Raw genomic sequence first — 22,566 nt, 5'->3', positions numbered from 1 at the left:
GCTCCAACTTTCCCTCGCCTGTCTTGCAAGAACTGAATTAAATAGCCCAGAGCAAGCGATTTATTACAGGAGAACAGATCGATCTGCAGATTAGCTAATCACTTGTCAGTGTGCAGATTGAATTGGTGCACATATTGAATGGGGGAAAAAACATATATAAATCAGCTGCGGAGACCCCTGCCATCAATCCAATGCAGAAATAAAGAATTTTTTTTTTCTAAGTCCTGTCTCGCCGCCTCTTGCAGCAGCTTCTCACCACCTTCACGCCAACTTTTCCTGGCGTGAGGATTTTGGGAGAAACTCGCCATTCTAGAGCCGCGATAGGCCTCGATAACCTAATCGCGGCTACTAGAATTGCACGAGTTTTAGAACTTGCCGATAAGTGGCTTATCCCCGCTCAACTAGCGATTTTTTTTATGACGGCTGAAGTTTTTGGCAATTCATGCCTTTATTGCCCACTTATCGAGGCTTACTGAATAGCAGTAGGCATTTTGGCCGATAAGTGCTTGATAAGTGGCTTATCGATGCTTTTAGAATAGGCCCCTTAGAGTGTAAGCTCTGTGGGGCAGGGTCTCCTTTTGTTCTCATTTATCTTCTGCCCTAATTCCCATTATTTGTAATTTACTTACCTTGCATTGTCATTTTGTAAAGTGTTGCGTACAAAATAACATGTATGTTATCTCCTTAACCATTGTTTTCAATAGCACTACTGTTAAATAACACGCTAGTGTTGACACACCCCATTGCACTGACGTGGGCAATAAGCGTTTGCTACATTGTTGGCGCTATATAAATAAAATGAGGGGGTTGACATACAGGTTTAGCCCGGTGTATATTCCCTGCAGTTTGGCATAGTCAGGGGAAACTGGCCACAGCAATCCCCAGCTGTGGGGAAAGTAGCCGAGAGCAGACTTCACAAAAACATAGAGCTGGTATAGCGGCACAAGGTTTCACCTTCCCCAAAGGCGCAAGGTCATGCTCCTTTGCCTGCTACACAAAGGAAGGGAAGTCTGGCTATGTCCCCCCCCCGTTGGGGGGGTCTTGAGGATTAGAGTTCAGCACCACTGATTTATACTCAGACTGATAGGTTAAATGTTCAACCTTACAGTGCTGGAGAAGCCCGAAAGGCATTTGTGAACCAAGATTAGTGGTATAAATCCAATATATTCATCACATCAGCTTCTGTCTTTTCAACGCATTATTGGCTTTAAATTTCAATATTTTAATTTTTAATTTTTTAAAGGTGGACATTGAAAATAGGTTTGGATCATGTTCAATCTCCCACATTATCAGTGTCCAGGGTTATGACTTTACTCCATTTACCATAATTTATATACTGCACAGACTGTAAACATTTAAAGTAACGTTGGGAGAGATAGAAAGCAAGAAGTTGAGACAGTGAGGGAGAAAATGATTGAGTATATTAGAGAGAGAATTTTGAATTAGATGAAAAAGGAGACTTCGGAATAACAAATTAAAAAAAATCTGTGTAAAAGTTTATACTGCAGCCTGTAGTTTTCTTCTTATCATTTTGAATATTACAAAACAGTATATCTTTTTCGAGGAATTTGTTTTCCCAATTGTCTATCCTTGAAAATAACAACTCGTTCTTTTTTCTGCAGAACTCAGTGCAGATTACAGTGAATGCACATTTAACTTCAAGTAATTGAAACCACAGAAACTCTAAAGAAGGGGGAAAAGTCAAGGACAGGCAGATTTAGAATTGGCTCATTCTAAAACATTATTCAGTGCTCAATTTCATGTCAACTGACGACTCCCTTATCTGTCGCAGCATACTTTACATAACATGGAGGTATGTGAAGGGTGGAGTCGGGTTTTGCAGGCCCGGGATATCCCAAGAAGAAAAACAGCCTTGATTAATAACTCTTTTCCTACATGTTTTCACAATATAATTCCAACACACAGTTAACTTATACTGGGGTTACTGTCCGTCGTTTAAGAGTTTAAGAGGCCAGTCCTATCTCAGAGAAAAGGACATGTATAAATAATTGGAAATGTCTGATAAAACATGTTGCCCTTTCCAAGGCAAACAATTTATGCTCTGGAAGGTTTTTACAGTCTCTGTGTAATGCCTTTTGGTGACATGGCTACTTAGTTGTCAGCTCTCAAACATACATTGGTGGTTTTGTTTTGTTCTTTGGTTGTAAAGTAATTATAAAGCGATCATTAGTCAAACATATTCATTTTACATGATGCTTACACTCTTTTATTGAGCCACTCTAGGGGACTGCTCCTTAAAAAAATCATAAATATTCTGCAGGAAATGTACAGAGCTTTAACATGGCATGATATAATAAATAATAATCGTACAATGTTATAACATAGAAAGTGATCCCTGCTTACATGTACTTCTGGTAAAGTTATCTTTTTACATTACCCATAATATGAGCATTCACTTTTGCTGAGCTCCTCATTTTTAACTAATTTGAGCCTAATCTTTCATAACTCAGTGCAATCACATCAGGTCCTTAAATAGGAATATAGCTCAAATACTCAAATACAACAGCTATTCTGGGCTTACATATTTTGATTTGCATAGCTTCCTAGATATCATTCATCTAACCATGTGGATTCCAGTAGCTTCCTGTCATGGGCTATGTATGTCAAACTAGTGGGATCCCCCAGTGTAGGACATATGAGGTCCTGTACTGGGATACAACTCCTGTTCAATTCATGGCAAAAAAAAAAAAAAATCTGAAAAATATTACAAAGTACTGTATAGATTGCAGCTTTATGACTCTTATCTTCCTACAACCATCATTAGAGGAAAACACTCTTGGTTTCAGGAACACACCTGCTGACTAACCTGAGAATTAAAGCGCAGCAGTGATGTGAGCTAGGATTGAGCGAAGTCAACATTTTCACCACGATAACGATATTAAGAAATGTATCGCGATAATATATATATATCGTGATAAATTTGTTTTTAAAAAAGTCTGAAAATGTTCTAGTAAATATGAATAAAATAAGTTCTCAAAATAAATACATTTTCTTTAGATTTACTAGAACAAGGGGACTTTCATTCCCAAACTATATCCATGTTGGGCACTTCCCCTTTCCTCACCTACTCTGATACCATCACCCTAAAATTCCCCTCATCCCATCACTCTCACCCCGAGATACTCCCTACATTTAAAAACACATTTAATTGATAAAATATTAAAAATATATTAAACAGATTTTTTAACAATTAAGAATTGTCAAAAAATCTGTTTTAATTCATTTTTAACATTTTCATAAAGGATGAGAGTGATGGCAGGGGAGGGATGGAAGCAGTGTAGGTGCAAAATGGTGAAGTGCAGGCAGGGAGGAGTGAGGAAGGGGTTAAGGGTCCCAGGGGGGAGAGAGGACAGGGTTAAGAGTCCATGGGGAGGATGGGAAAGGGGGAGAGGAATGGAGAGTAATGGGTTAAAGGTCCAACTCCAAGGGGGGAGTGAGGGGGAGGATGGGGTTAAGTGCCCCAGGGGGGATGATGATGAAGGGGTTAAGTGCTCCAGGGCAAAGAAAGGAAGGGATAGGTGCCATAAAGGTGAGAGAGGAAGGGGTTAAGTGCCCCAAGGGGAGGGTGGGAAGAGGTGAAGTGTCCCAGGGGGAGGGTGGGGGGATAGAGGGCTTAACAAAAAGAAAGTGCGGAGAGGAGTTCCTACCTTTCCCTGCTGCAGCCCGCTGCTCTCACATGCTGTCACTCCCCTTGCTGCCCAAAGCTCCTCCCCCTCACTCTAAGTAAGCATTTAGAAGAAGGGAGGAAGGGAGGGGGCTCGGGGAGGGAGGGGCATAGACAGCACAGCAACAGCTTTAAAGCTGCACCTCTGACCCACGGCATCCCGTCATTTCGCGATAACAAGTAATCTCACATATTGGCACCCTGGGAGATTATGTTATCATGATATTACTAAATACAGGTATATCTCCGAACCCTAGTGTGAACCATGCGAGACTACTGTTTCTACAACTATAAATGACATCTGAAATCCTGTGTTTTATAGGGATAATATCAGTATCGTTATAAAGTAGAGAGTAGAGGGAGAGCTTTTTCAAAGACCGGACCAAAACTGTGGAATAAGCTCCCAGCAGCTTTAAGAACTCAGAAAGCTTTTCTTCCATTCAGAAAGGAATTAAATACCTTCCTTTTTAAACAAAACCTGGCAAACAGATCAATAGAGGGGAATACTTCTCACTGGGAGGAGAGAAGGGACAGCAGGCACTGCTCGGCAGATAGTGAAGGCTGGACTGCGCTGGGTTAAAAAGTTATTTATTTAGCCATTTGCAAACATGATTAAAAAGGGAAGGTCCCCTGTAGTACCTGTAACGCGTTTCGCCCCTATGGGGCTTTGTCAAAGACTCTAGAGAATGGCTAAATAAATAACTTTTTAACCCAGCGCAGTCCAGCCTTCACTAGTGCCCGCTGTCCCTTCTCTCCTCCCAGTGAGAAGTATTCCCCTCTGTGTATCACGAGCAGCGAGGAGCACGCTTCATCCATATTCACCAGATGCAGATGGATTTATTTTACACGGAGTGCCCACAGGAGGATTGGTCTTATGTGCGGCTAGTCATACTTAAGGGGTCCGGTGCCGGTCGAGAGACCCCACCCGGTCATCCCACTCTTATCATCACCGCTAACCCGTCCTCCACACTAGGGTTTTAGTCATTGGACTTTAATCACTCCGTTCATTGTTTCATATATTCCGGACATATGCTGATAGTGTTGAGAATCTTTATGCTGTGGGAATACCTACACTCTGCAGCACACGTCATTGTGGTGATTGTTCACCTCATTTCTCCCCAAACAGATCAATACCCTGGTAGTGATCCTGCCCCATGTTGGTCCTCCTTGTCTTTCCCCTATATGTTTCTGGTAGGTTTCGGATGTAGGTCTGGGATTAGCGGTCTAAGACATTTTGTCACGGCCATTTCGCTGCATCAAAATGACCGACGGCACTTGGCCGCAACTCACCTTGTCGCCAGGACCTGTCGCCACCAGCCGCTTCCTCGCTAAGGTAAGTTCCTAACCATACCCCTTACCATAAAACCCTTTAGTGTTAACCTCTCATACTAACGCTACCCACTATGCTAAAAACCTTAGCCCCTTACCATAAAATCCCTTAAGTTATCCCCCTACCCTAACCGCTAAAACCCCTAAAGTAAAAACCCTACACTAATCCCTAAAACCCCTAAAGAAAACCCTCTAAACACTAAAAGCGGCAAACAGTCTTTCTGAGGCTGAACACCAGCGGTCATTTGGTCACAGCAAAATGGCCATGACCATATACCATGCAGTGGGATGGGTTTCCTCCCTAGGCTCCTACACTCACTCTAGTACTGATTTTCTTGGTGAGTCGCGAGTTATAAAAAGTTCAAAATAGACCTAAATAAACATAAAAATAAATAAAGTTAAAGTATGTTCATTTCGGAGAGTGGATTCTGTTTTGGCCCAAATATAAGTTCAAACAAACAGCATTACATATTCGGGTCCATGTCACAATAAACAAAGGTTAGAGCTCACAGCTGGGCACTGTTCAGAGCCAAAAAGCAAAAATGGCAATAGTGCAGGGTAATGCAGGTCAAGCTCATACGACGGCAAGCATTGTGCCTCCGTTGAGCATATACAGTTTTATATTGTGGTAAGGTTTGTATGCTTGCATAAAGAAAAAGAGAACCCCAATTTGTTGCACACTACACAGTGAAGTGAGATCAATAAATTACATATATAAAATTAACTTTTAATAAAAAAAATTGATAAAAGGTCAGCAAAAATGTGTGCACTAGAAAAAAACAAACTAAAAAATCAATTGAAATATAAACTCAACAAAATGTGTGTCGGTACTATCTCAAGGTTTATTGGAATATTTTGTATTCAACAGAAAATGTCACCCTGCTATGAATCAAGTTGATTAAATACTGTGGTTGTTTCCCCTCATACAGAGGTAAAAGGAAAGGTTCAAAGTTTAGTGTTAGGACGTGCATTAATTTTGGTTATACCTTCACATTGGTATGAGGCTTATGACGCTTTGGCCAAAGGGTTTAACTAAATTACCAAGTAAATTTTATTATTATTGAAATATTTAAACTTTATACTTATTAATTTATATGTTTTGTCCATTGGATGTAGCATTGAGCACCCCTTTCTTTTGTTTGATTAAATCCTGTAGCAGGTTGCAGAATTACCATTTTCAAAAGTGTAGAATGTCATAATTATGAAAGGAATATCAATAAGGATAGTAGGTAGACATTAATACAGCATTAAAAAAACAGCTTTGTATTAAAAGATACCCAGCCCCGTAGGAAACTTGCAGGCTGATCACTGGATCCTTTAGGATTCAGTTTGTGTTTGTAATGTATGTACAGTATATTACTGATTTAATGATGTAATCACTGAGGTCATCATTGGGGCTCTGACCGAGAGGAAGGGGCGGAGGTTTCCTGTGGCGGGAATTTTTTCTTTCTTTTCTCTGTGACGTGCACTATATAAGTCATGTAATATTTGTAAGTGTTTATCCTGATGAAGTGGTTAGAAATAACTCTGAAACGTTCATGTCATTTCATATAAATGTTGCATTTTAAAACAAATATCTGGTGTGCCACAGTGTTTTCTGGTATTCACTGATGTACAGCAACCCCACCCAAACAAATGGTTCCTACACTCCTAACGGCATGTGCAAAATGCTGCTACAACGATAGAAAACCACTAAAACATGCGATCCAGTAACTCAGGTGTGGCCAACTCCAGTCCTTAAGGAATAGCAACAAGTCAGGTTTTCAGGATATCCCTGCTTCAGCACAGGGGGCACTGAGCCACTGATTGAGCCCCCTGTGCTGAAGAAGGAATATCGTAAATCCATGAAACCTGACCAGTTGGTGGCCCTTGAGGAGTGGAGTTGGCCTCTCCTGCAGCACTTGTATTGATCATACATGAAAAAACACTAGTATTTCAAACCTATAACTTTATTCTAAATGTCAGTGTCCCAAATATATGCACTGCATCAAGAACATGCATAAGTAATTACCATTAAATCAATCAGTGATACATTATCCCATTTATTGAGTGCCTACTGATTAATTCAGCATACAACTAAAAACTTACCTTATTGTTGAAGCGGCCGGCGGCGGAAGATCAAGCTGCGGATCGGCTGCGGCGGAGGGTCTGTCTGAGGTCATGACCAAATGTTCCATTCCATTGGATGGGTGCCTTCCCCCACCATCCCTTCTCTCTCCCACCCCCCCCCCGCTACCACAGAAATGTGATCATTGCTATGATATCCCCCTTACCTTCTATCGCCCGCTTAAAGAAGACTTTACAACTGCCACAGGTCAGGACTCCGTAATGGCAACCTGATGCCTCATCTGCACAGATTAAGCAGATCTTCTGAGGCAACGTTTCAAACATATACTGCGGGCTGTGATCTAGGTCACCATCAGGCCTTGGATACAGAATGAAATAGAAGTAGCTGTGTGAGTTCAGTTGCAAGTGTGCAAAATAAATTTGTACTTTAGTATTAGGTTATATATATATATATATATATATATATATATATATATATATATATATATATATATATATATATATCTTTTTGGGACTAACAATTGTTGGTCCAAATAAAAGACGTACTGTATCACCTAATACTGAAGTACTGACAAAAAATACAGAATATATGTGTTAAAATGGTAATACAAAGTATTTTTTAACTAGTAACATTTGCATTACCGGTTATCAAATAAAACAATGTACATAAAATAACTGAAATCAACATTTACAAGTTTACTAATAGGACTAAACTCAAAATTCAGAAACAGTTTTTCATCTTCTAGAACAATCGTTCATCAAATGCTTCCAGTCTTTCAATTTATTTTAGCATTTTACATATCTATTTTCAAGCAAAGCCTCCCCATTTTGGTGGTTATATTACTGTGGAGATGAGTATGAATATTATTACTCTCATGCATATTTTTTGTTTCATATTTTTTATTGGTTTAACACAGAGGAAAGGGTACAGATCATCACTTTATACAATTCCTTCGGCTTGCACTTGAGGAGGAGCCCCTCCTATATCTTCGTCAGTCTTATACACCCTCTCACTTCTCCAGCCGGAGGGGAGAGTGTCTTGCTTGGGGAATTAGTCTTTCCTCTTTTGGGTGTGGAGAAAAAGGATAGACCTAAAGAAGAGAGGAAGTAGAAGGGGGGGGGGGGAAGGAGGGGAGAGACAGGGAAGGGGGGGAATGTAGTGGAACGGGGAACAAGGGATCGGGGGGGGGGAGAGAATAGAGGGTGGGAAGGCAGGGTCCCCCCTCAGAGACCCTGACCCAGGCGGACAGCCGGTGCGAGCTATTATTCCAGAGAAGATTTTATGTATGTGGCCATGCTTCCCAGATTTTATCAATTTTTTCGACATTTTGGTTCAGTCTTGCTGACAATAGCTCCATAAGTCTAACTTCTCTGATTCTGTTAAGCACCGACTGTTTGCTAGGTGGTTTAAGCTTCTTCCATTTTGCCGCAATTTCACAGCGAGCTGCCGTCAAAATGAATGACATCAATTTCTTGGTTTGGAGGGAGAACCCTTCAATAGGTTTTCCAAGCAGGAAAGTTACAGGATCTAATGGGACCTCCATTCCGACCATCTCCTCCACCATAGACTGGATCATACCCCAGAACGGTCTAATTCCGGGACACGTCCACCATATATGAACCAGGTCCCCCAGCTGGCCGCACCCCCTCCAGCAGAGGTCAGACAGACCAGGGAAGACCTGGCTCAGCCTACTCGGGGTGAGGTACCAATGGAATAGGATTTTGTAAATGTTTTCTTTGATAGTAGTGCAAATTGAGGTTCTGTTTGCTGCTTCCCAGATGTCCTCCCAGTCCTCTCTATCTATGTCTAGACCGAGGTCTGCAGTCCACTTTAGCATATAGCTATGGTTGACGGGTGCAGAGGCGCGTGCTAGTCCCACAAATATTTCAGAAATCAAACCCTTCTGATATGCCCCCACTGAGCACATCCTTTCGTATTTGGTTGGGAGATCAAATTTGGAGTTGTGTGAGATCGTTAGTAGGAAGTGTTTGACTTGGAGGAAGCTGAAGATGGGGAGGTCTATAGGAGCAAATTTTTTTGGCACTTCGGGGAATGACAGCATCCTTCCTTTGTCTAATAGATCAGACGCGCGTCGTATGTTAGCCTTTTTAAAATTTACGAAGGCTTTGGGGACGCAACCCGGGGGGAAGTCCGGGTTACCGAATAATGGAGTAATTCCCGAAGAGGAGGATGTTAAATTGTATTTTATTTTTGACTTTGACCATATTTTACACGTGCATCTCGTGGCTCCCAGGCTCGTCTTACTCGATATTATCTCCCCTCCTCCCCCCGACCACATCAGAGCCGAGAGGGAGAGCGGAGACACATAGGAGGACTCAATCTCCAACCAGCCGCAGGACGCCGGATCATTATTCCAGACCACCGCTTGTTTCAGGTGGGCTGCCAAATAGTATTTGGTTATATCTGGTACTCTGAGGCCTCCACACTCCTTTGGTGCCATCATGACTGATCGAGCCACTCTAGGCTTTTTGTCATTCCATATAAATTGGAATATTCTATTTTGGATATTCTTGAGGTCCGCCCCTGGGACTTGTATTGGGAGCGTCTGGAAGAAATACAGAAGGCTAGGAAGGATGTTCATCTTTACAGATGCTACTCTACCCAACCATGATATACTATACTCCTTCCAGCTCTGGAGATCTTTTTGGATTTTGGTGAATATTGGGGGGAAGTTATGTTTATATAGAGCTTCGTAAGAATTCGCAATTTTGATTCCCAGATACTTAATGTTGGATGAGCTCCATTTGTAGCTAAAATTGGTCTGCAGTAGTTTTACTTCGGGGGGGGGGGGAGTGGGGGGATAGGTTTAGGGCCTCGGATTTGTCACTATTGACTTTGTACCCTGAAACCTGGCCAAATTTTTCCAACTGCGATTGTAGGTTAGGCAGGGTTGTCACGGGCGCGGACAAGGACAGAATCACATTGTCTGCGAACAATGCAATCTTATATTCTTCTAGGCCAATTTTAACCACCTTTATATTTTGGTTCTTTCGAATTGTAGCCGCGAGGGGCTCGATCGTCAGAGCAAAGAGGAGCAGGGACAGGGGGCAACCCTGTCTCGTACCATTCCTTATTTTTACGGGGCTTGAGTCTCCACCCAGGAGTTTCACAAATGCTGATGAGTTCTGGTATAGGGTCCTGATCCCCTCAAGGAAGGGTCCTCTGAAGCCAAAAGCAATCAGCATTTGATCTAGGAAGTCTCATCTGATTCGATCAAATGCTTTCTCAGCATCTAAGCTCAGGATAAAAGCTTTTGTTTTTGAGAGGTGCACGTGGTCAATGATGTCGATAATTTTGCGGGTATTGTCCGAAGCTTGTCTTCCCAAAATGAATCCTACCTGGTCCCTATGGATCAAGCTCGGAATGATTGGGTTAAGTCTGTTTGCTAATATTTTACTGTAAATTTTTAGATCCGAATTCAGGAGAGAAATTGTCCTGTAGCTGCCACAATTCAATGGGTCCCTTCCCTCTTTGTGCATTATTGCCAGGTTCGCTACGTACATGGAGGGTGGGACATCCTCCCCTTCCATGAAGGAGTTGAACACTTCTACCAAATGTGGGACCAGCACCGCCTTAAATTTTTTGTAATAGCTATTGGAGAAACCGTCTGGGCCTGGGGTCTTGTTTGTTTTTAGCTGCTTTAAGGTTATCAGTACTTTGCCGGCTTCTATTTTTTTGTTTAATTTGAGGACGGTTTCTTCGGAATGGGCGGGTAAATTACACTCTTGCAAATATTTTGAAATAGCCGTCAACCCAGACTTGGTGTTCTGGGGAGGGTTCAGGTTATAAAGTTTGGTATAATAGTCTGAAAATTCTTGGACAATTTCATTTTCTTTGAATGTTTTGACACCAGTTTTAGTACAGATTTCTATAATTTAGGATTTGGCCCTTAGACCTCTTAGTTTATTAGCCAAAATCCGGTCTGCCTTGTTGCCCTTATCGTAATATTTTTGCTTTGTCCATTTCAGTGCCCGCTCTACCTCTTCTAGTTGGACGGCTTTTAACTCCGTCCTTGCTTTAATGAGCTTTTTATATAGTTGCTTTGTTGGTTTGGTTTTATGTTCAGTCTCTAGCAGACGAACCTTCTCCAGCCTCTCTTTGTATATTTTCTCTCTTTTTTCTTTTGGAAGGATGCTATGGAGATTAAGGAGCCTCTGATTGTTGCCTTATGGGCCTCCCATAGCGTGTCCGGGGATTTCACTGAGCCCTTGTTTAAAGCAAAGTACTCTGAAATTTTTAGAGACATCTCCTCTACCACTTCCGGAGAATTCAGTAGGGAGTCATTTAATTTCCACTGGTATCGGGAATTCTTAACGAATGGTAGAGAGAGCGACATATCAATGGGGGCATGGTCAGACCAAGAGATTGAGCCAATATTTGACTAGGACATCACCTGGAGAACAGCTCTGGTACAGTACCTAGGAAGAAGTCAATCCTCGAGTAGGACTGATGAGGGGGGAGAAGAATGTATAGTCTTTCTGTCCCTGATGCTGAGATCTCCAAACATCAAAAAGGGAGAAATCCCTCTGAATATCTTGTAGATTTTTAGCATTAAGGAGAGTAGACTTGGGCGGGAAAGAGCCCTGAGCGTTGGTTCTATCATGGTCCGGGGAGCTTATCATGCTGAAGTCTCCTGCTATTATAATAGTCTTTTGTTGGGAAATACTCAGTGACTGCAGCACCGATCTAAGGAAGGGGATCTGGCCCTCGTTGGGGGCATATATGTTTACCAGCATGATTGGAGCTCCAGACAGGGTACTCGAGAGGATGAGATATCTCCCCTCTGGATCCGCACTGGTTGTTTCTATTGAGAAAGGGATGTTGCGGCAAAACATTATAGATACCCCTCGTTTTTTTGATCTGCACTAGGCATAAAATGCCTGGGGGTATGTTCTGTGAACGTGTTTGGGGGTGAGGTGGAATTAAAATGAGTCTCTTGCAGGAAGATGATATCACCTTTAAATTTGTTCAATTCTCTTAGTGCTAGATTGCATTTGTTTGTTGAATTGAGCCCCTTTATGTTCAACGAGACCAGTTTTATACTATTAAAGTTAGCCATGGCGCTTTTGAGAAGTCTGGGGCTGGATCAAAGCCCGCTTTCCCAAGGCGGACGGCCCAAATTCTTTGCATCTTAGGCCCCCTGGGCCCTCGATCGCCCTGCCAAACCTCAAATTGTGGCAGGGTTCCCATGGGGGAAGGAGGGGGGAGTAGGAGGGGGAGAGAGGGGGGTAGAGACAGAAGGGGAAAGAAAGTAGAAAATAGAAGGGCTTTTGGATAGCCCCAACCTTAACTCCTTCATTGTCCTAATGGCGAAGGAAATGGGCTTAGTGCCCTAGAAGATCTACCTGTGTGGCCAACCACTGGTGCCACCATGGGGGAAGAACTCAGCCCCCTCTTATAATAAACATAACCAAACCTATACAACGTTACATATGAAAACGAAAACATTTGTCAGCTTTGTGTGAATCAAACTATTTGTTCTTGCGGATCCCGGTCTAGGCCTTGACTCCGTCGCCCGGGTGGGGTGTTACTGGTCCGCTTGTGGTCTATTCCGTTCCGAACGGGAGGGAGGGAGAGGGGGTGGGAGAGGGGGGGAGAGGGGGAGAGGGAGGAGGGGGGAGGGGGGGAGAGGGGGAGAGGGAGGAGGGGGGAGGAGAGGGGATAGGAGGGGGGGAGAGGGGTAGGAGGGGGGGAGGAGGGAAGAGGGGGGAGGAGGGGGAGGAGGGAGGAGGGGGGGAGGGGGTGAGGAGAGGGAGGGAGGGGAGGAGGGGGGAGGAGAGGGAGGAGGGAGGTGGGGGGAGGAGCGGGGAGGGAGGGGGGAGGAGGGGAGGGGGAGAGGGGAGGAGGAGGGAGGGGAATGGTAGGGAGGGGAATGGGAGGGGGGGAGGGGGAGGCCTGGGGCGAAATAGGAAGAAACGCTCAGGAGGTTCTTTTTATTTACTTTATTAGCCATCTCTATGTGTTCTTCTTAGTGTCCGTGAGATTTTGATGTGTCTTGGGTTTGGTTATTGTGCTTTTTTAATAGCTATTGTGAATGAGGGCTCCGGAGCTAACCCCCTAGGCAACCATCCAGGTTGACGACACAGGAAATCTCTCTCATGCATATTTTTATTTGTATAGCGCCACCAATGTACTTAGCGCTTTACAAAAGAGACAATACACTAGAAGGAATTACAATACAATAAGTGCAGCAGCAAGCTGACAATAGTAAAGAAAATCCCTGCCCATGAAAGCTTAGTATTATTTATTACCCATTGAGTACTGCCTGACATATTACTTACTGACCAAAAAGTCCCACTGTGATGCTGCATAACATCACAGTTACATCATACAGCTCCAAAATATTACATTATTACACTGAAAGAAATCCCTATGTGAAATACCAGAATTCCCAGAATTCTTTGGTGTCTGTTAGTTTTTCCTGCGGCTTATAAACCTCTAATTATGGCAGCAACTGTTGGGAGTAGAGTTAACATAGTAGCCAAGGCTTTTGAGGTTTGGAGACAGTTATCCTCACTCGTAATTGAAATGGGTATATTCTCTCTGTTAATGGTGGGTGGTATTTTCCCACAGAAAATACCACAATCTATCTGTGGTATAGTGCAGTGGTTCCCAACAGGGTGTCCGAGAGGTGTCTCCAAGGGGTTCACCCAAAAAATTCTTTAATGGTGCATACCAGGCAGTATAGTGGGTTTAATGGTGCATACCAGGCAGTAAGTACTGCCCACTTGGCTCGGGGCGGGGAGGGGGGGGGGGAGGATACAACTGTCAAATACAGAAGGAAGTAAAGTCGCTCCCCATAATGCTCTGCGTCCAGAGCAGCAATGCATTGTGGGGTGTCACTTTGAAGATTCCACCGTAATTGACAACTATCAAGCCCATGGCGTCTGTGAACACAGAGGTGCAGTTCCCCCACGAAGCGCAGGGCACTATACGGCCTGGGATCAGTCAAACAGATTTGGTAGCAATAGTCTGAGTATGCAATAAAATGTATTCATTAGGGGTTCACGGAAAAAATATTTTCTAGCAGGGGGTGCACAATGTAAAAGACGTTAGGAAACACTGGTATAGTGCTTTCCCCGTGGATATTTAATATGACTGCCATTCTGGCACAGCATTATGGTAATATTCTACAAACTTGTATAACTTCGGAGATACATAAACATTTGATAAGAGCCTATTTAATGATAGTTTTACTAAACACACGCATTCACATATATTATTATATTTTTATCCCATTACGGAATTAGAAAAGCAAATTTTTATTTTTGCCGTAAGATATGTGTGTGTGTGTGTGTTTCCAGTGTTTCTATGCTGCAAAAGCAATTCTTTACAAACAATATTCTTTGTTGTTCATGGGGCTTGGTAGTAGCGGTGAACATAACCCTACATTGATAGTGTAGTTTGTCACTGACAGACAGATTTGTATAATATGTTCTTATTGACCTGATTTTATTCCATTTTGTTCCCAAAAATAAAAACAATTAGCTTTTGGAAAATATTAAACTGTGGATAGTACTGTAATCTACAGCAGGGGTGTGCAAACTTCCCCCCCCCTGCACCCCCCTGCCTGCATTGCCCCCCTGCTCGCGTCCCCCTCCTTTCCATGTCTCAGGCATCAAATGACACCGTGGGGTCACGTGATGCCGTGTTACCATGGTAACGTGATGTCACGTGACGTCATTTGATGCCCCGTTGCCATGGCAATGTGTTGCCAGAGACAAAGTACAGTAAGTGAAGGAGACAAGGTACAGTAAGTGAAGTAAAAGGGGATTCATATGGTCCCCCCGGCATTTAATTTAAATGCCTTGGGGAAGAGTGCAGGGCATCTGCAACCGCACACCCCCACTGAAAAATCTCGCGACCCCCAGGAGTTTGAGCACCCCTGATCTAGAAGATCTGCCAGGGGGAGCATATTTGTCTAGTTTACATTAAAGCAGCGGTCTGCGCTGCACTCTAAAATTGAGCTCTCCCAGAACCCATTTGCAGTCTAAAGTTTCAGAGATTTACAAAGTCATGATTTTGAACACTAAAAAAGAGCAGGACATGCTTATGGAGCAAGATACTAATATTGTATGAGTTAAACTCCTATTGCCTTCCTGGGGGGGATTACTGCTTTAATAATATTATCATTGTAGTACCTATTAAAATTTCTTAGCTACAAACACCCTCAGCACTCAAGGTGTTATAACATACCTGCCATGATAACTGCATAACATAACATTTAACAGGTTGAATGTAGTCTTTTTTTCAACCTCATCTACTATGTAGCTATGTAACTATGTAACATAGATCCAGTATCTTGTTGGGTTACTGTATCAAATTACATGAAACACAAATAAATACTAATAATAATACTTAAGTGCACATTATCAGTTAGTGCAATGCATCTTAGAATATCTTAGTGATATTGCAATCCGTGTACAAATCATATTTTCAAGTCACTGCATTCACCCTATATACCATTTTCCTGTTTATTATAAATTAGTACAGCTCGCCTTTAAATACATGAAATTTAGGATAAAAAAACACCAAAACGTGTTTGTTTTTGTAAACTTTAAAGATATGTGAACTCCCAGAGCATTGTGCTTCCTTTTATTAGCAATGAACTAGTCTTATCTTATTTGAAAGTTAAAGAAGCAATCCAGTCGCCATATTTTGTGTATTGCCCCCTGTATGTCTCCCACCCCCCCTTTTTTTTGTTTTTGTTTAAAGGATGGGAACCATTTTCAGCTCCGGGCAGATCTTGTCCCTGAGATACAGTACTTACTGATACAAGCCGTGTTTAGTTCCCTAAAGGGGAAACAAAATGGCTGTCACATGGGCCACTAGGATGTTGCCGAATTCCTTTTGGCCCAAGTGACCAGGGTGAATTTCAAAGCTAGGAAGTAATACCAATAGCTTAACTGGTAAAATACAGTATCTTATTGAAAATAACACGGTTGATTTACAGTATGGGCACTATCTGGTTCCTATCTTTTAGGTCAGATGGGTGGGATTGCTGCTTTAATTGTGTTATCCCCAGTACCCTAGTTTTCAGCTCTGTAGAGTTAACTTTCTTTACTTTGATACAGTATAACACTCCGGAGACCTGCAGTACTTGTACAGTAAATGTTAGACTTTCATGGCTAGACCAATATGTCTTCTATTTCACCCATACAGAATAATAGTTCTGATACAATATGAGCCATACACAACGCTAATACAATCTAAACAGGCTGCTGCTGAATGTTTTAGAGGACTTTGCATCCCTGTGTCTTTCTGAGGGGGAACACTTTACTACTGTACACTTTTCTAGATCAAGAAGATAAAGCGAGTCCACAATAGAAGTTGTGATCTTGTCAGTTTAAAGTATTTGAAGTAGTTGATTTATTCAATAGGTAAAAGTTAAGACCCCAAAACTACACATAGAATTAGGACATAGTTTTAAATGTATTATTATTACTATTATTATGTATTATTTTTTAAGAATTATAGCAAATAAATTGTGTAGATTATAAATAAAAGAAACACACACATATCTAATCTCATGTATATACTACTTAATTTAAGCAGTTGCTGTGTACAATTACTTAATTTCCCTTTGCCTCCTGCACCAAAACTAAACATTTCACATTCCGATTAACCCTTTTTTTAAAACAAAAAAAACAAAATGTATTTGTTTAAAGTATACTCAAATACAATTCTATTTGTCATGTTTTTTTCCAGTAAAACACCTTTTTTGCATTGGTAACTAAAGGTGAGAAATTACCTGATCCATTGAGCATATGGTACTTGCAACAGCGGTAAATAACTTTCTTTCATGACTGCTGTCTGATGTACAAGACGTTGATGACCATTGAGGCTGAGGGGCTGGTACATGGTTTGGGGTGCAGTTGAAGTGGAAGGTAGAACAAGACCGGGGCTCTCTGTTTTTTTCCCCTGTGCTGACTTAAAGAAATCATAGACAGGTGCGGAGTTTTTATACTGAAGGAAATCCAAAGAATGACCAGGCTCAGGGGATCTAGTATGCTGAGGAGCTAATCCGTAATCAGGACACAACGGGCTTTCTTTGGAAGCCCCTTCCTTTTTAATCTTGGCATCTGGTTGAATCTCAGGGTACAAATATGAGCCCTGTTTTATGCTGGGCTGAGGATTTGCATATGTAACCAAATGTTGAGGCATGTGGGAAGTGCTTGGAGGTGAAGGTCTCTGGTCACTTTGATCAACCTCCAGGATCTGTCGTGCCCGAGCCGCTAAATATGCTGGATTGAAGGGCAGTATGGGCATTTGAAAGAAGTCTAGGTCTGGGGGCAGTATAGGGCGGAGAGTGCCAACAGCTTGACAGCTATCCTTTTTCCCTGGGAAATTGTTGCCCTCTTCCTTAATCTCTTCCAGGGTGGCTTTCTCTTTCCCCTTGGGTGACATTGAGTCTTTCATGGCTTTTGCTGCAGCCACCGTGGTCCCAGTCCAAACAGTGACCTGTCCAAGAGCCGTAGTGGGGCTTGCACTGAGGGTCTTAACTTTTCCAGAGGAGCTCAGGGTAGAAGTTGTTGTGATGTCGGGTATCTCAGCAGCGACGAAATGGGACCACGGGTGGAGTTGACCGGGTGGTGATGTGTCCAGAATGGAATCCAACACGTTCTCCAGATCACTGTTATCAGGAGATGATAGCCCTTCCCTTTTCTGATTTGGGTCTTCATCCTCGGGTCTCTGATAGAGAAAACTGTCCAATGAAATGGCATCTGGGTCAGAGTCCTCCTGGAAAAGATCCACCTGGTCCGTAGAAGGTCTTCTCGGGGGTCTTGTCGTCTCTGCTCCAGGGTAGTGGGGAGGTTGAGTGACCCCTGATCGTTTCTTCTGACCCTCCATGTAGTAGCTTCAGTGTCTCAAACTGAAAGGCTACTTCCAACAGGTAATCTTGGGTCCGCAGGTCATACTCCCAACCTGCAGTATCCCTTCTTCCTATTATAACAACAGGTCTATTCTGACAACATTGCTGCCAATGTGCACTTCCAGCTCCCCTTCTTCTCCTGTCCCAATCAGTGTGGGTGCCAGCTGTAGAGACAGAAACACGCGCGTCCCCTGCCTCTGTCTGACTTTGATTATTTTGTACAGAATTGAGTACAAAGTAGTAGTTTCCCGTCACTTTGCAGGGAGATCAGGCGGACACTGCTCTGTGACTGCCAGGCACGGGTAATGTTCCCAGTGGGGAGCTCTTCCCCCGGATTATAGGCGAGGTCACCGTGTGCTGCTCTCTCCTGCAGTGCCAACTGCGTAAACACAGCCCGGAACACTGCGAGCCTAGGAGCTGCTGCTGCGAGATCAGTGGCTGCTGCTGCGAGATCAGTGGCTGCTGCTGAGAGATCAGTGGCTGCTTTTGCGAGATCTGTGGCTGCTGCTGCGAGATCAGTGGCTGCTGCTGCGAGATCAGTGGCTGCTGCTGCGAGATCAGTGGCTGCTGCTGCTGCGAGATCAGTGGCTGCTGTTGCGAGATCAGTGGCTGCTGTTGCGAGATCAGTGGCTGCTGTTGCGAGATCAGTGGCTGCTGCTGTATCCCTCTGCTCTCTTGGGTTATTCTGTTCGTTCTGTACAACTCATTATCCTGCTGATGCACGCTGTGTGCTGTGTTGCTTTGTACCACCCTTTTTCTATTAATCAATGGATTTGTTTTCACTGATTTAAATCCGAGGCTCTCTCTCTCTTTTTTTGTAATGATGTTTTTATTTGTTCTAGCCTGTTTCTGTTTCCCTATGGAGTACAAGTGATGGCTGTTTCCCTATTGAGTACAAGTGATGGCTGTTTCCCTATGGAATACAAGTGATGGCTGGGTGTCCAATACATTGATAATGCAGGTTACACAGGCGGAGATCTGTGCCCATTATTCGGCAGGTGTGTGGTTCTGCCCCCTTCAGAGGTCTGCGGTGCTGGCTCTTGCCTCATCCGATTTCCATTCTGATGTTTCCCCTCCTTCCCCTGGTGCGAGATGTTGGTGTCAGCCACACAGGTGTAACGCAGGGTTGTTCTCACTCGCCCCCTGGCGGTGGCAGCGGATGAGCACAGCACACTTGTTAGTGTCGTCACAATGATTCCCTGCCTAATTTCTTTAACCTCTTGGCTGCTGGAGAGGGTTTGCAAATGGTAACTTTAACTCATGCAGTGCTGGAGGTTAAAAAAAAAAACTCCAGTTGATTTATTAAAGTCATTAGTGTCCCATTTATTCTGTTAATTCATCTTTTTACTACTAGAAAAGTACAAACAAAAAAGGGCATTTAGTTAACCTCTTCTTTGTTAGATGAACATGTAGGTTGCAAATTGTTTCTGGCAGCAATGAATTCAATTCAGATGCTGAGCATGAACTTTCTTTTTCTGTTTGTGGTGTCACCAACATTACAACTGATGTCTTCAAAAGTGATGTTTGTAGAGCTGTAGATTGTACTCATTTTTTGCACAATCAGAAAACATACAGTATATATTTTGTGTTCAAAAGCATTTTTGGAATACTGCTCTTTAAATCTCATTGGAAACTTACACATCTTGTTTCTAGAAGGAGAAAAGGCTGTTTCTGGCTTTACCGATATGTTCTGTTTTAAGCATATTTGAACATGTTTCCCCTTTGTTTCAGATGATCAATTCCAGATACTGTTAAGGGGCAGTACAATGTACACCTGTAGCAAGTTAAACTAATGCAACCCCCTCTATCAGTGTAATTGGCTTCCTTACAAAGATTCAATCACCTTTAAAGTAATTGACTACTTACATTTATCTTCTAAACAATGAATATGCGCTGCTCTTCATCAGGACCACTGAATTCAAGCTTATCAGCTACTTCTGTTCATATATGTGATTAATGATGACTTCATAATTACTTTGTAAACAAAAAGTCAGGGCAAAAGAACAGTTTACCTGGGACTTTGAAGACCAGCAACACGCTTATCACCAAAAGGCATCGGAAAAAGATTTATTTTATTTATTTATAAAAATGTTTTACCAGGAAGTAATACATTGAGATTTAACTCTCGTTTTCAAGTATGTCCAGGGCACAGAGTTATAACAATACATGGTTACATTACATGAACAGAGGTTATATAGTCAATTCACAGACATTTCATGGACAGTTAGATTTGGAATATTGGGTACAGGGGTAAAAGGCCGGGTGAGTTTCAGATTGAAATAGAGCAGCTTTAATATCAGCAAACGGCAGCAAATGGCTCACACCCTCTAGCTGCCCTTCGCCTGTGCCAAAGTCTGTCCGCCATTGGGGTGACGCAGATGTAGACTGAAGGGGTTCAGATTGAATGCAGCTGTTGTTTCAAAGTCCTTTGTCCTCCTGGGTCATTAACAATCCGGTGGGTAGGGTTGACATTACACATAGTACAAGCAAAAGCAGATATTAACCCTTAGCACGCTGGTTCTGTGCAAAGATTGCAACCTCCCCCCTAAAAGAACGGGGACAACTCACTGGTGCAGTATTCCTAGATTTTTCAAAGGCTTTTGACACAGTCGATCATGCTATCCTGCTTAACAAACTCCAGAGCTCTGGAATAGGGAAACATGCTTTAAACTGGTTTCAGTCCTACCTATCAGGAAGATCCCAACATGTGTCCATCTCAGGCTCTAACTCCAACCCCCTGGATATCACCTGTGGTGTCCCGCAAGGCTCTGTTCTGGGGCCCCTACTCTTCTCAGTGTTCATTAATGATCTTCCCACAGCTTGTAAGGAAGCCTCAATACACATGTATGCAGATGACACAATCCTATATGCACACAGTCATAGCCTGTCTGACCTTCAACACATACTTCAGTCTGACTTTTTGAGACTCGAAAACTGGATTTCCCAAAAGAAACTGTTTTTAAACACTGACAAGACTGTAACAATGGTATTTGGGACCAAGACTAAATTTGTAAAGCTTCCAGTGACTGAGCTCCTGATTAGAACCAACGCTAACACCACCCTAACACCTGTCACTAGTTTTAAATACCTGGGCTTATGGTTTGACTCCCACTTAACATTCGGGATGCACATTGATACCCTGACAACCAAGACCTATGCCAAACTAGGGGTACTTTACAGGAACAAATCCTCCCTAAGTCTCCTGGTCAGAAAGCGTATCGCACAGCAGATGCTAATGCCAATTATTGACTGTGGAGACATAGTATATGGCTCGGCTCCTCAAACCCACCTTAGCAAACTTGACACCCTCTACAATTCAATTTGTCGTTTTGTTCTCCAATGCAACTACAACACACATCACTGTGAAATGCTCAAAGAACTAGATTGGTCAACACTAGAGTCTAGGCGCAAAGTTCACCTTTCCTGTCTTGCCTTTAAATTCTTCATGGGCAAGCTACCCAGCTACCTGAACAAGCTCCTCACCCCTACCACCTGCAGCACTTATCACCTGAGATCAGACTCCAAAAGTCTATTCATGGTCCCAAGGCTCAACAAAGTATCCGGACGTTCCTCCTTCTCCTTCCGTGCACCCCAAAACTGGAACAACCTACCAGAGACTCTCACATCCACCACCAGTTTAAGTTCTTTCAAATCTAAGGCTGTCTCACATTTTAACCTGGTCTGTAACTGTTTCATACGCTCATAATATATATTTTCTTTAACTGTGCATGCAATGTCCTGTATATAATGTATACCCTGTTCATTTATGGAACTGTACTTGTAACCATGTACTATTTGTTTTACTCTGTGCCCAGGACATACTTGAAAACGAGAGGTAACTCTCAATGTATTACTTCCTGGTAAAATATTTTATAAATAAAATAAATAAATAAATAAAAGCATTTATTATTATTATTATTAATATCATCGTTTATTTATAATGTGCCAACATATATGGGGTCAAGAAATTATATTAATAAAGTTTAATCAAACATTATAATTGTATGCACAGGTACTTCCTTGTATTTAAATACCTTGCATCATCTGGACCAATAGGAATACAAAACAGATGGCATCACAGGTTCCTATTGGCCCATGTGACCTGGAAGATTTCAGCCACCATTTTGTTTGCCATAGTGGTATGCTACCCTTCCCGTTAAGTTTCTCAGGAACCATGGGGTCCTGGAGTTGAAAATAGTGTTTTAGCCCGGGGGACTGGTGCTTCCCGTCCATATAAAAAAAAATATATTTTTTATAAAGGTGTCAATCAGTTACATTTAACTTTGAAATATGCTACTGTCCTTAGCTCACTTTCATCATGGAGTAAGAGAATGGCGACCACAACTGAACTGAGCTGCCACTGGACAGCTGTCGGTACTGACTGTCTGCAGCTCTGATCCTCCCTTCTTCGTGAAGCATCGTTAAATTTGGCTTTAAAAGGAAGATAGAGTTAAATTCAAAGATGCTTTCACATAAGGAAATTAAAATACCAGAAAACCTGCAGCCGGCCCCCTGGATCTGTTTATCCATTGCAATTTTTTCCAGTAGAGATAGCATGTGTATGGTAATGGGATAGTTTGCTATTTGTAT

At 42.6% G+C, this 22,566-nt stretch overlaps 1 protein-coding gene and 1 long non-coding RNA gene across 7 annotated transcripts in view; one reads left to right on the top strand and one right to left on the bottom strand.

Annotated features, from left to right (window-relative positions):
* The window catches only part of PGR (progesterone receptor), a 142,626-nt gene extending 123,543 nt beyond the window's left edge, over nucleotides 1-19,083 (bottom strand). For all 6 annotated transcript variants that reach the window (XM_075592441.1, XM_075592443.1, XM_075592442.1 and 3 more), the window contains exons 1-2: nucleotides 16,855-19,083; nucleotides 7,288-7,439 (exon numbers count right to left, since the gene is read on the bottom strand). In XM_075592441.1, the coding sequence (XP_075448556.1) occupies nucleotides 7,288-7,439; nucleotides 16,855-17,954 (1,252 nt within the window). In that variant the 5' untranslated portion in view covers nucleotides 17,955-19,083. The remainder of the gene's footprint in view (nucleotides 1-7,287; nucleotides 7,440-16,854) is intronic.
* Nucleotides 17,358-21,824, top strand: LOC142490318 (uncharacterized). The gene is made up of 3 exons (XR_012800030.1): nucleotides 17,358-17,997; nucleotides 18,819-18,974; nucleotides 19,708-21,824. It is a non-coding gene; the product is annotated as an uncharacterized LOC142490318 (long non-coding RNA).
* The last annotated feature ends 742 nt before the right edge of the window (nucleotides 21,825-22,566 follow it).

This window comes from Ascaphus truei, chromosome 3 (assembly GCF_040206685.1).
Source record: "Ascaphus truei isolate aAscTru1 chromosome 3, aAscTru1.hap1, whole genome shotgun sequence".
Taxonomy (NCBI): domain Eukaryota; kingdom Metazoa; phylum Chordata; class Amphibia; order Anura; family Ascaphidae; genus Ascaphus; species Ascaphus truei.
The sequence above is the reverse complement of the archived record's forward strand: the minus strand, read 5'-3'. Positions and strand labels throughout refer to the sequence as shown.